The sequence below is a fragment of the Pan troglodytes genome, chromosome 18, assembly GCF_028858775.2.
Source record: "Pan troglodytes isolate AG18354 chromosome 18, NHGRI_mPanTro3-v2.0_pri, whole genome shotgun sequence".
In the NCBI taxonomy this organism is placed as follows: Eukaryota; Metazoa; Chordata; class Mammalia; order Primates; family Hominidae; genus Pan; species Pan troglodytes.
This window is the reverse complement of record NC_072416.2, coordinates 53,644,338-53,655,891: the sequence shown is the minus strand read 5'-3', so window position 1 is coordinate 53,655,891 and position 11,554 is coordinate 53,644,338. Positions and strand designations below refer to the sequence as shown.

Genomic DNA, 11,554 nt, shown 5'->3' with positions numbered 1-11,554 from the left:
GTGGGTGCTAAATAACTAGACATTGAGTAGATGTAAATGTGATGTTCTCAAACTGATATTTTACATTTCATGAAAAATAATAATTCTTTAAAAACCTGACAAAATATCAAATGCGTCAAGTGTCATATACAGTACACAGCACCCTTGTCCCGGGTGACCTCTGCTATTAAAAACAAGCTACAAAAAGGAAGTCAAAGATGACTTAACGTAAAGCCCATACTCTCTCTCCATTAAATGTCGGTGGAAAGGTAAACCCAAATGATCTCCAAGCACCTCCCCGAGAACTTCCAAGGGCTTTCTGGGTACCCCCACCCTCCCAGGGGACCCAGGCTTGGAGCCAGGTTCCCATCCCAGATTCAGGAGCCAACTTCCGCCGCAAGGCAGCACCATTGCGTTGGTTTGGTGTTGGTTCAGCTAGCACCACATCTCCGATTCACCCCGGGACAAATGTCTGGAGGCAGAAGGGGCCACATGCAGATGGCAAAGAGGAAATGGCAGGCTCTCTCGGAAGCACGACCCTGCTCTAATGCACAAGGCTTTGCTGACTGTTTGCTCTCATTTCAACCAAGTAGACTCAGCTTTTCACATCCAACTATTCAAAAGAGTGATTATTTTCATCAAAAGAGAGCAGCTAAATAATTTCCTCTCTGGAAACCAGCTAGAGGAAAATAAATGGCATTCTCTCGCCCCTTCCCATCCTCCAACACATTGTTCTTTTGCTAAGAAATTTTCCTTTGCTGTTTGAATGAGTTTTTTAAAAATGACAGCCCTGGGTGGGGTGAACCCTATTGTGCAGAGAATATTCAAAATAATCTGGGCTGAGAGTCAGTGGATGTGAATTGAAGGCCCAACTCGATCTGTTAGTTGCTAAAAAACCTTGAGCAAGAGTGACTAAAATGCTGGGCCTTGGTTCTCTCACCTGGGAAATGGGGAGATAGAAGCTATAGCCCTGCAGTCCTCACCGGGCAGATGGCAGGTAATGTGCATAAAAGTGCTTTATTACACACAAACAAACAAACAAACAAACAAAAACAAAAAACGAAAAGAAAAATGGTAACACCTAGGAAGAAGTTACCTTTTATGGGAGGATATAAAGTCACTAATGGGGCCCAGACCCCGACCTGATTGTTCTCCATTCTTAAGCCTCACTGTTCACAGGGCTCCAAGACACCTGCCACCTGGGCTGTCTCAGGCATTCAGCTGACCTTTTTATACGGAAAGATTCAAAGTCTCCTGATTTTCCCTCTTTTCTCTATAGAATGACCTGAGGACCCCGACCCAGCAAGGAAACCTCAGGACCCTGGGAGACAAAACCGTCTCCCTGCCCCACCCTGGTCTCCTCATAATCCTCTTCATGCAGGAACCACCAGGCTCAACAACACCCCAATTTGAGGCAAAGCACCTTCTTGACGTGCGAATGCAGCGGCTTCTTTATTTTTTCCCAAGATCCTGCAACAGGAGCTCCCACAGTCAGAATAAGAATCCCTCCAACAAGGGTGTAAGAGACTCTAACCATAAACAGAAACCCCTCCCAAAGATGCCACCAATTTAGCAAACTAGGAATCATTTCTCTTACGGAACTAAAACTAACCACCACCAGAGGGCACCAAGTGCAAGTTTGTATCATAAGTAGATCCAAGTAGAAACCTAGAAATTCTCTGAAACCACCAAACTGTCCCATCCACTCCCAAAATTCTCCCCTCCACTTGAGAGAGTATTTCTGGGCTGCTTGTCTCACCCTGCCCTCCAAGGTGCCACATCTAGTGCATGAGAGTTTTTGCAGCCAACTCTCCATTTCTCAAGACCCCTGGTCCACTCCAGGTGGGATCCCCAGAGGGAGGCTGTGCAGGTGTGCAAGAACAATAAATTAACACAACAGCCTGTCAGGCTCCCTTTGGGCACCCACCTGGCCTTGTGAGGACAGCACGGTGAAGACACACATGAGGCCTCACTTGGTCCCTGCCCCCGTTTCCCCAGGCAGGTCTCAGGAAGTGCAGATGGGTTTCTGGGCTCCGTGTCTTACAGAGCAAGAGCAGCATGAGGCCTCAGTAGATGTGGCTTGCCATGTGGCCTCCACCAGCTTGTCTGATGTAGGTACCTCCTAGAACCTGCTCACTGTGGTTCATTTACCCTCTTCCTCCTGGCCCCCATATCTCTGGGCCATCTGACCACCAAAAGCTGGAGGAATGTTCCAGAACACACACATCAAACTCAGATTGGCCAGTGTGAAAATTAACTATGAATGTTTCTACTCAAAATCCCTCAAAGCATCTATCCACTGACTTCATTTTAGAGACAAATAAATCTAACTCCCAGGCTGAGGTTCAGACATGAGAGGGCTGTCTAGGGTGGGCAAGAGGAGGGTCTATGTACCTTCCCCAACCACCCCACTAAACTCAGCCAGATTTTGTTTGATTTTTGCTTTAGTTTTTGTTTTTGTTTTTTTTGCGGGGGGGTATCTGATCAAAAGCCCATCCTCTCTCTGATTTGGTGGACTAAGAACTTCTGTGCCCAAAGTCTAGGCAAATGTGGTGGGGATTTCCGACCTCATGAACCTAGCTTCGGCAGGATCCCAAAGTGGGAGAGACTTCCCCCAAAACAGCGGGGACAGAACAGAAGTCATTTTCCTGTTTGCTCCTCTCCTCTGAGCTAACAGCCCCCAGGCCAGATGCACAGAAGGTGAACAAAAACTACAGTCACGAAATCATTTGTAAATGGGAAAAGAAGAGAGGATCAGAAAGGACAACTTCCAGGGGAGGAATCCCAAGATGGTGTCCGAGGTGGGAGCGCAGCGGATGCCTGTGACCTGGACATTGGCATGGGGGTTCCTCCTCCTCCTCCAGGCAGGCTCAGATGGCCAGCCAGTGTTGCAACTGCAGAGAAAGACAGCGAGGACTTGATGACATGGTGGGGACAGAAAGGAGCAAGGGCCAGCTGGCGGGGGCAGCAGGAGGTAGAGAGGAGGCAGAAAAACACCCCCTTCCTTCACGGACCTCAGGGAACGTGCAAGTTGATTCCCTAACTGTCACAGAGGCCCAGAAAGGGCAGCAGAACCTCCCCAAAGTCACAGGGCAAGCCTGGGGCCATGGGCTAGAGGGGAGCCTCCCTGTCCCCCATCCCGATGTTTCCAAGGGGAAAAGGCAGCTCACACTGGGTTTCTGGGTTTTCTGGATGTGATGTCTAGCCTTGGGCAGTGCACAGCAGGGAACAGCCAGGGCCCGCCCTTGTAATCTCCACCCCAGGGGTCTAGGCTTCACCCACCTGGAACTGTCTGATGTCCCTCTGAGCCACCAGGTGGTGCTCGTTCTCTGGCGTGATGCCATAGGCCAGTCTCTGAAAGGAAGAGAAGGGGAGGAGGCCTCAGCTTGGCCCGGGGACACCCTTCTGGCAGCCTGGCTGCACCCCCAGATGAGGGCCACCTGCTATTTGATCCTGCAGCCCCACATGGATAGCATTTGGGGTCTGTACAAGACACCTCCAGCTTTGCTTGTGGAGCTGGTCCATTGAGTCACTCATCCAGACACTGTTTCTTGAGCTGCCTACTGTGGTCAGACATGGGGCTAGGCCCTGTGGATCCAGACTTGAAGGAGACCCACACAGTCTCTACTTTGGGGGAGCTTACCGCCCATGTAAGGGACTGGCAATGAACAAACACACACATCATCTTAGACCCAGAATGGAGAAAGTGCAGCAGGGAGAGTGTGGAAGGAAGCCTCTGGCCCTGCAGGGAATCAGGAAAGCCCTCCTGCAGTGGAGGCACTTGTGGGGTCTCAAGCCATGTGTTCTGAACCAACAATTGATCACTGATAGCGGGAAGCCTCTCCACTCCCAAAGTGTGGAGAATAGAAGGCTCAGGTCCCAGTTCCCATGTCTAGAATGAGGTCACTGAACACTGATCCTCCCAGTGACCCGGAACCAGACTTAGGGATTTCACAGACAGGAAATGTATCACAAAGAATGAGGGTGGGGACTGTCTGTCTGTTACTCCCTTCCTTGAGTTTCCGCGTGGCTCCCAAGGATGCCTTCCATCCTCATTTTGTTTACCTGCCCTTGATTAGAATGTGAACTCCATAAGGGCAGGAATTTTTGTCTAGTGCCTCAAATACTACCCAGCACATATCTGCGTCCCAATAAATACCTTCCAAGTGAGTGGATAAAGGAATGAAGGAATGAAATCATCTTTGTTTTGTAAAGTAAGGATATGAGGAAAAGATTATCACTATTAGTTTATGAAAGAAAGGGTATTTTAATCAAATAGGAGTGACATAATTTCAGAATAAAGGGCAGTTTCCTAAATATTTATATAAATGTGTGTGTGTGTGTATATATATGTATGTATATACACACACATGTACATATATACATATGTATAAATATTGACATATATGCAGAACGCATAGAAAGAAATAGTTCAGAAATCTCTGGTTTAGGCTGATCAGATTATTAGGTTCTGGAAAGAGGCAGGTGAAAACCAGAAGGAGCAGATCACAGTGGGCTTGGATGGGGAGAGCTGGGACATCTTGGGAAATGACAAATCTTAGACAGAGACATCACAGTGAGCTGGGTTCAGGCAGTCTGTCTAATCAATCCTTAGTGAACTCCAGGGCTGAGCTCACCCCCAAGTAACACGTACTGAACACCTCCTGTGCGCTAGACACTGTGCTAAGTACTTCCTTTTTGTTTTGGGGTACGTAATATTATCCTCAATATACAGATGTGGAAACTGAGGCTCATGGGGGAAAATAACCTGGCCAATGAGGTGGGTCCATTTGACCCTAGTGTCTGTGTCCCTCTGTCCCTTCCCCCATCCCAACAGGAATGAGAGTCGTCCCGTCTTCCCCCTCAGCCCCCTCCCACCCTGTTCCCCTGGGGAGGACCAGAGCTCACCTCCCAAAGAGAGCCCTGCGTGCTGAGGAACTTATAGATGACGTAGATGGGCACCAGGACCATGGAGGACAGGGCGATGCCCCACCCCACCCAGTTGGCCCAGGGCGGGAAGATGTAGTCGTCGTAGGTGAGTGGCTTGAAGTTGATGATGCTGACCACAACCACGAACTAGAGATGGGCAAAGAAGGGAGAGAAAGGAAGACAGGACAGAAGAGAGACAAGAAAGGAAAGAGAGAAGGAGGTGGAAGAAAGGTGGGAGAGAAATGAAGAGAAGTGAGCATCACAGCAAAGGGAGGAAATAAGGAAGGAGGGGAAAAGAGAAAGAGATGGAGAAATAAGAAAGAATTCAAGAAGCAAGTGATAATCAAAAGGAGGCAGATATGACAGGGAGCAAGAAAAGAGGAAGAACAGAAGATGACTTTGGAGAAGGCATAACAGCCCCCGGGGACCTGGCCCCAGCTGGAGAACCCCCTAGTAAGGTGGATGTCTACCACGTTATCCACACGGCCAAGCATCCCAAGTGACCCCTCTGCATGACCAGGGCCTCTGGATCCCAGAGCCTCCTCCCCTAAGAAGCAAATATCCTCACCCAGCTCCATCCTGGACACAGCCCCCTCCCCACATGCGGGGCTTCCCTGCAGACACTACACACCAGGAGGAAGGCAGGACTGACGAACTTCCAGCACAGTCTCCAGTATAGACCCGGCCTGAACCCCATCATCTGCTGGATGTCGTTGCTGAACCTGTCCACTCCTGTGCACACACAGGGCAGGCCTGTTACCATGGCCCCCATGACAGCCAGGGCCAGGTCCTCCCATGAGGTTCTGGCCCCAGGTGGAGAGCAGGACAGTGAGGCAAGATGCTGATACCCTGGAACTAGGGAGACTCGGGGATGGGAACTTTGTAATGCAGAATGAGGGAGAGGACAAACTCTAGGACAGTATCCCCTTTCATGTGCCACCCCAATTCACCTGTCAGAGGGAAACCTGGGCTCAAAGAGGTGAGGGGATTTGCCCCAAATTCCAGAGCCAGTTGGCCTGACTCCAAAGCCCAGCTCTTTCCTCTTGGTTACTCTTGCTCTGACAATAACAACAACTATGCATACAGCACATTCCCTGACTTCAATCTGATAGGAGAGCCCAGACTCTTCCATTGAATCTCTTTCTGAGTGGCAGCAGAGTGAGAACAGGACTAACATGTTGGTGTGACACTTGGGGGGGAAAAACAAACAATTAACACATTTAAGGGTTTGTAAAATATTCTCTCAGTTCCGTTCCAGAATAAGTTTGCCAGAAAAAATACAAGATACCCAGTTAAGTTTGAATTTCACATAAATAATGAAAAAAATTAGGTTAAGTATGTCCGATGCAATATTTGAGCTATACTTATACTAAATAATTATTTGTTATTTATCTGAAATTCAAGTTTAACTAGGCAACCCGTGTTGTGTTTGCTAAATCTGACAACCCCCTGGTAGGATGAATTATATGACTCAGGGGTCAGCATTTTCCTAAGGGTTCCTCTTTTAGGAGTTGATGCTCAGGGGCCTTTGCAGCCTCCTGTTAAGGGCAGGTTCATCCAAAGATGAGCCGAGGATTGAGATTTGTTCCCAATAAGTGACTTGCTGGACTCTGGAATTTTAGGTGGCTGTCCTGGAAATGGAAGGCCTCCCTGCACCTCCAGGTGCAGGATTCTAGGAGGACTGGGAGCTGAGGCTTTTCCACACACTCACATACCATAAAACCAGGAAACTCCGATGGCTTCCATGAGGACAGCAAAAAGGATGGAGGTGCCCGCAGCAAAGGTGTCCAGGAGGGTCAAGACATAAATTCCACCCTGGCACAGGGAGAGAAGAAGCCAAGAGGCCCTCTTTGGTCAAATGTGGGAACTGATCGTTGTGTCTGTCAACTCTTACCGGCCCCCTGTCCCACTTGCTCGGAGCTCTATTTGAAAACTCAGGGCATAGGGCTGTGGTGCTGTTGTATTGACGTTACAGTCACCTCAGTTTCAGCCAATAAAGAGTTAGATAGGTTCCAAAGGGACTTTTGCTGCCCCTCAAGTCAATAAGCAATTAACAGGGCTGAATGGAATCCTCAGCATCAGAGATGGAAGAAGACTACTGGGCCTAACCCTAGTGGGTCAGGCCGCTGAATTGAGGATGCTGGATCCTGCATTGTTCTCCCTGAGCTCAGCCCCAGTTCTAAGGCTAGGAATGTTTGACTTTATTGAAATGCGGCCTCAGAGGCCCCCAGGTGACCCAGAGCCCAGCCCCTACTTACCTTGGTTATGCAGAACAGGGCGAGAAGGAAAGTGCTGAAGGTGACGCCAAATGTGAAGAGTTTCCGGTGTCGCTTCAGGACCTGGAAGTCATCTGCCAGGCCCGTGATGACAGCCTCCATGCCTCCCATCTGGAGGGAACCAGGAGGGGTGGGGTGCAGGAATTAGGGTCTCCCTGGACCTCAGTCTCAGGCCCCAGGGTTCCTAGAGCCTCCTGCAGCCCAGGACTCATGTAGGCTGCCTTGCCTCTCTCGAGAAATCAGCACGTCCTGCCTTCCCCATCCTCTCGTCACATTTCTGTCCTGTTCTCAGGCAAACTCAGAACTCAGAAACTACGTGGGAGAGGGTGAGGGTTAAGTCAACACCTGTCTCCCCTACTCAACAGCTACCTGTCTCCTGACACTCACTCAGCCTGAGTGGGTACAGATAAGCTGATAGTGGAGTGAAAGCAGTAAAACACCAAAACCCATGTCATACATTTACATGTCAATAAGTGTCTCTGGAAACAACTCCTGCAGAAGAGCTTCTAGTGATGGGAACTTCAGGTAGCAGTTTTTGATAAGGATTTTTGGCTGCCTTTCTAATGATCAAGCAAAGTGGTCACTTCAAACTCCAGACTCTTAGAGTCTGAAAGGGTCTCATATCCCACTGCTATGGGCAGATTGCTTCCTTATGAGGACAATGTGAGGGCAGACAAGAAGCATGCAAGCTACCACTCTCCTCTCCTCTCCCCTCCTCTTGGCAGACACTGTTAATCAAAATCAGTATTCTTCATTATAAGCCCAGAAGCAGCCTCAAAATCCTTCTCAACTCCCTGCTCCTGGCAGATCTGCTGACTGAAAGCAAAAGGCAGTGGGAGGAAAACCAAGTGCCAGCCCTTCCATAAGATTTTTTGCAAATGTCCAGGCATGAGGTACTAAGGGTAGACATAGATTTAAAAAGATGTCAGTAAATCCAATCTTACATTTGGATAAAATAAAAGGATGTAAGAAACTATTGGGTTCAAAATGTTTTTGTTTGTTTGTTTGGGTTTTGAGGTGTTTTTTAGAAACCAGGTCTCACTCTACCCAGGTTGAAGTGCAGTGGTATAATCATAGCTCACTGCAGCCTCCAACTCCTGGGCTCATGTGATCCTCCCAACTCAGCCTCCTGAGTAGCTAGGGCTACAGGCATACAACACCATGCTCAGCTAATTTTTAAAATTTTTTATAGAGACGGGGGTCTCCCTATGTTGCCCAGTCTGGTCTTGACATCCTGGCCTCAAGCAATCCTTCCACCTCGGCCTTCCACAGCCCTGGGATTATAGGCGTGAGCCACTATGCCTGGCCTATTGATTATTGATAATAAAATATAATGAGAAAATGCTTGTTTAGAGCACAAGATTTTATCTGTGTTGCCTCTGAATCATTTCCCCACCTGCAAGAGGACAGTGTGGGGCTGGCTTATCTGAAGCCTCTTCTTTTGGATTTCCGAGATGTCAAAGGGGTTCCTGTGGTTCTTGGCTTTGGCCTAAGTCTTATCTTTTTGAGTGAGGACTCACTTTTTTTGTCTGCATTTAAATAGGGCCTTCTGGAAACAACTGTTAACCTGGTGTTTGAATAGTGGGAACTTCAGGCCCAGCACTGTGTGTTGGGGCAGGGGGTCAGGCCCAGTGGGATGGGGGATAGGTATCCTAAGCAGGGTCACTCACTGAGCTGTCAAGGCCCAGCGCCAGGAGCATGACGAAAAACACAACAGCCCAGAATGTAGATCCAGACAGGGTAGAAATGGCCTCTGGATACAGGATGAACACTAGGCCAGCTCCTGTAAGAAACATCAAGGACCTCATCAATGGCTGAAACCATTGGTCTGAGCTGCACATGATAGGGGAGTATCTGGGGGCCCAATTGTTCGGTCATGTGTGGGCGGACAGAACACAGGTCTAGAGATAACAGATGAAGTCAGCAGGAACTTACAGCTCACCTGTGCATCGGAGAGGTTGACCCCCAACAGCCAGTCTGGAGAGCAGTTCCCTGCCTGGACAGCTACAGGCTACATGCTGCAAACCCCACCTGCTATACTCTATAAGGGATCCACTCTTACTCACTAAAGCTTGGGGTCCTCGGAGTGCATTAGAGGTAGCCCTTCCCCAGGTCTCAGCTTCTCTGTGGCCATAAGGATATGGGAAGCTGCAGGGAAGGACACAAGCTCCAGAGCTGGATTGATTGGGGTGTGAATACTATTGCACAATTGCTCACTAGCTGGGTGACGCCAGACAATGTATTTAGCTTGCATGTCAGTCTTCCCATTTGTAAAGTGAGTCTATTGACACTTGCCCAGCAGCCTTGTGAGAACTAAGTGGAGGTATGTCAAGTGCTTAGCCCAGGGCTGGTACAGAGAGGACAGTCCAAAATCCGTTCCTTCCACCCTGACTCAGAGGAAGGTTCTCCTACATGCATGGGGACTGTGACTGCCTGGAATTCCCACTAATAACCTCAAAGGAAAGTCAATCACATGGGTGGTTTGGACACCTCCATGGACAACCCAGTGTTCCTACAGCCACGGAAGAGCCATGCAGCCAAGAATAAGGTGGGCTTCTCAGCTCCTGCCTCAGTGGGCTGGGGCCCAGGTGGGCTGCCCACCCACCTTCTGTGGCCACATCCTCAATGTTGACCTTGTGTTCATGGGCCATGTAACCAAGGATGGAGAAGATGGCGAACCCAGAGACGAAGCTGGTGATACAGTTGATGCTGCTGGTCAGCAGGGCATCCCTGGGGGAAGAAGCACAGTGAGGTCAAGTCCCTTGACACCCTCAACCCTGTGTTTTGACTGCTGGACTGGCTATAGAACCTGCAGCCTGGCCCCAGCCTCAAAGGCCATCCCCCCTTCAGCAGCTCTTGCTGCCACATGGATACAGGGCCTCACCATCACTGGTGCAGGAAGTAGGCTAACTGCTTATGGATGCAACAGCCTGATACCAGAGTCTACTCCTGCCAGGGAATTGAGTCATCAGCCTCCTTCAACAAACCTTCCATGGCTGCTCCCCAGTGCCTCCCAACTCCTCATCCTGTCATTCAAGAGCTTTGCTAAGAAGACCCAACCTTCCTTATATATTTATCTTCCATGACTCCCAAGGTGTACTCTGAACAAACCATAAATTGGTCCATAAACAAACCACTTCCTTGCGTTTGCCTGTGTTGTCCCCCTTCTCCCCCAGTGCATGCAGTCCACTCCACGTCTGCCTAGCATAATCCTAACTATCCTCCAAGGCTCATCTCAAATTCACCTCCATGCACTGGCTTGTCTTCTATCAGGGGGCTGATCACACCATTTCCTTACCTCCCTATAGCCTGTCCCGCTGGTATGAATTCACTGGACTCTGTCATGTACCAAAGACACTGTGATTCTGCCTTAAGCCTTGGATGGAGTGTAATGGAAGTGGACCCAAATTTGTGCCTGTGCCTGAAGTCCCCACAGCACTGGGCCAGCAGGAGGTAGCATTGAGTGCTTCCTGAACTGAGCTAGATCATGGTCTTCTGAGTCTCAGTCTCCCCTGCAGTCTCACTTCTGACCCTGCCAGGCCCTCAGCAGCTGCGATATTCCACCCCTGCCTGCCTGGGCATCTGATGGACAGAGTCCATACTGAAATCTTCACAGTTCTCCTCTGTCATAACTACCCATCTCTCAGTGGTGGTAACCTCAAATTTCCCAGTTCCACACCTCACATTTGTTTACGAGGCATCCTGAAATGAAATGTGGTCATCAGGACCCTCAGAGGCCATGTCGCAGTTTATAGAATGCCCAGGATGTTTCACAAGAAGAAAATTTGGCTTGCCCAGGGAGAGTTGGCTTCCAGACCAGACCCCTCTCTGCCACCCCACAAGAGTCAATCCCCAGGATTTAGAGCTTCTTGGAATTCTGAGAAGAATCTTACCTGTAACAGTTGTTGTCAAATTTGTTGTAACTGGCAAATGCAATCAATACTCCAAATCCAGCCCCCAAGGAAAAAAATATCTGAGTTGCGGCATCAATCCATACCTGAAACCAGCAGACAAAAGCCATCAGCCTCTGCTTCCTACAACACTGGAACACCTCACTGCTCTGGAAGGGCTGATAAACCCTGGGGATGCTCTGAGACCAGAGGAAACATGGTCTGAACAAGAGATGGGCAGCCCTGGCAACTCCCTCCCCTGCATCCTGTACAAAACAACTGCAGAGAGAGACTGGGCCTCTCTAGCATCTCCCAGCCTTGGGTAGTCGTGAGTGAGCTCACCCTGTAGGAACTCATTCACTCAATTTCACGCCCTGATTTTCAAAGAAAGTTAACAAAATGAAAAGTTCTAGGCTAGAGTGTGAATGGGGCAAGAACAGAGGGTATGGCCATCTTAGGAGTTACAGAGATGGCATTTTC

General features: G+C 49.2%; 1 protein-coding gene across 5 annotated transcripts in view; it reads right to left on the bottom strand.

The window, feature by feature from the left end:
- Window positions 1-982: 982 nt before the first annotated feature.
- The window catches only part of SLC6A2 (solute carrier family 6 member 2), a 48,279-nt gene continuing 37,707 nt past the window's right edge, over window positions 983-11,554 (bottom strand). For 4 of the 5 annotated variants that reach the window (XM_063797828.1, XM_009430817.5, XM_054668415.2 and 1 more), the window contains 9 exons: window positions 11,078-11,181; window positions 9,790-9,914; window positions 8,855-8,967; window positions 7,167-7,295; window positions 6,624-6,723; window positions 5,540-5,640; window positions 4,888-5,055; window positions 3,262-3,333; window positions 2,692-2,873 (listed from right to left, as the gene is read on the bottom strand). In XM_063797828.1, the coding sequence (XP_063653898.1) occupies window positions 2,850-2,873; window positions 3,262-3,333; window positions 4,888-5,055; window positions 5,540-5,640; window positions 6,624-6,723; window positions 7,167-7,295; window positions 8,855-8,967; window positions 9,790-9,914; window positions 11,078-11,181 (936 nt within the window). In that variant the 3' untranslated portion in view covers window positions 2,692-2,849. Of the gene's footprint in view, window positions 2,874-3,261; window positions 3,334-4,887; window positions 5,056-5,539; window positions 5,641-6,623; window positions 6,724-7,166; window positions 7,296-8,854; window positions 8,968-9,789; window positions 9,915-11,077; window positions 11,182-11,554 lie in introns of all 5 variants that reach the window. The other variant, XM_001167725.7, reaches the window with a different exon arrangement.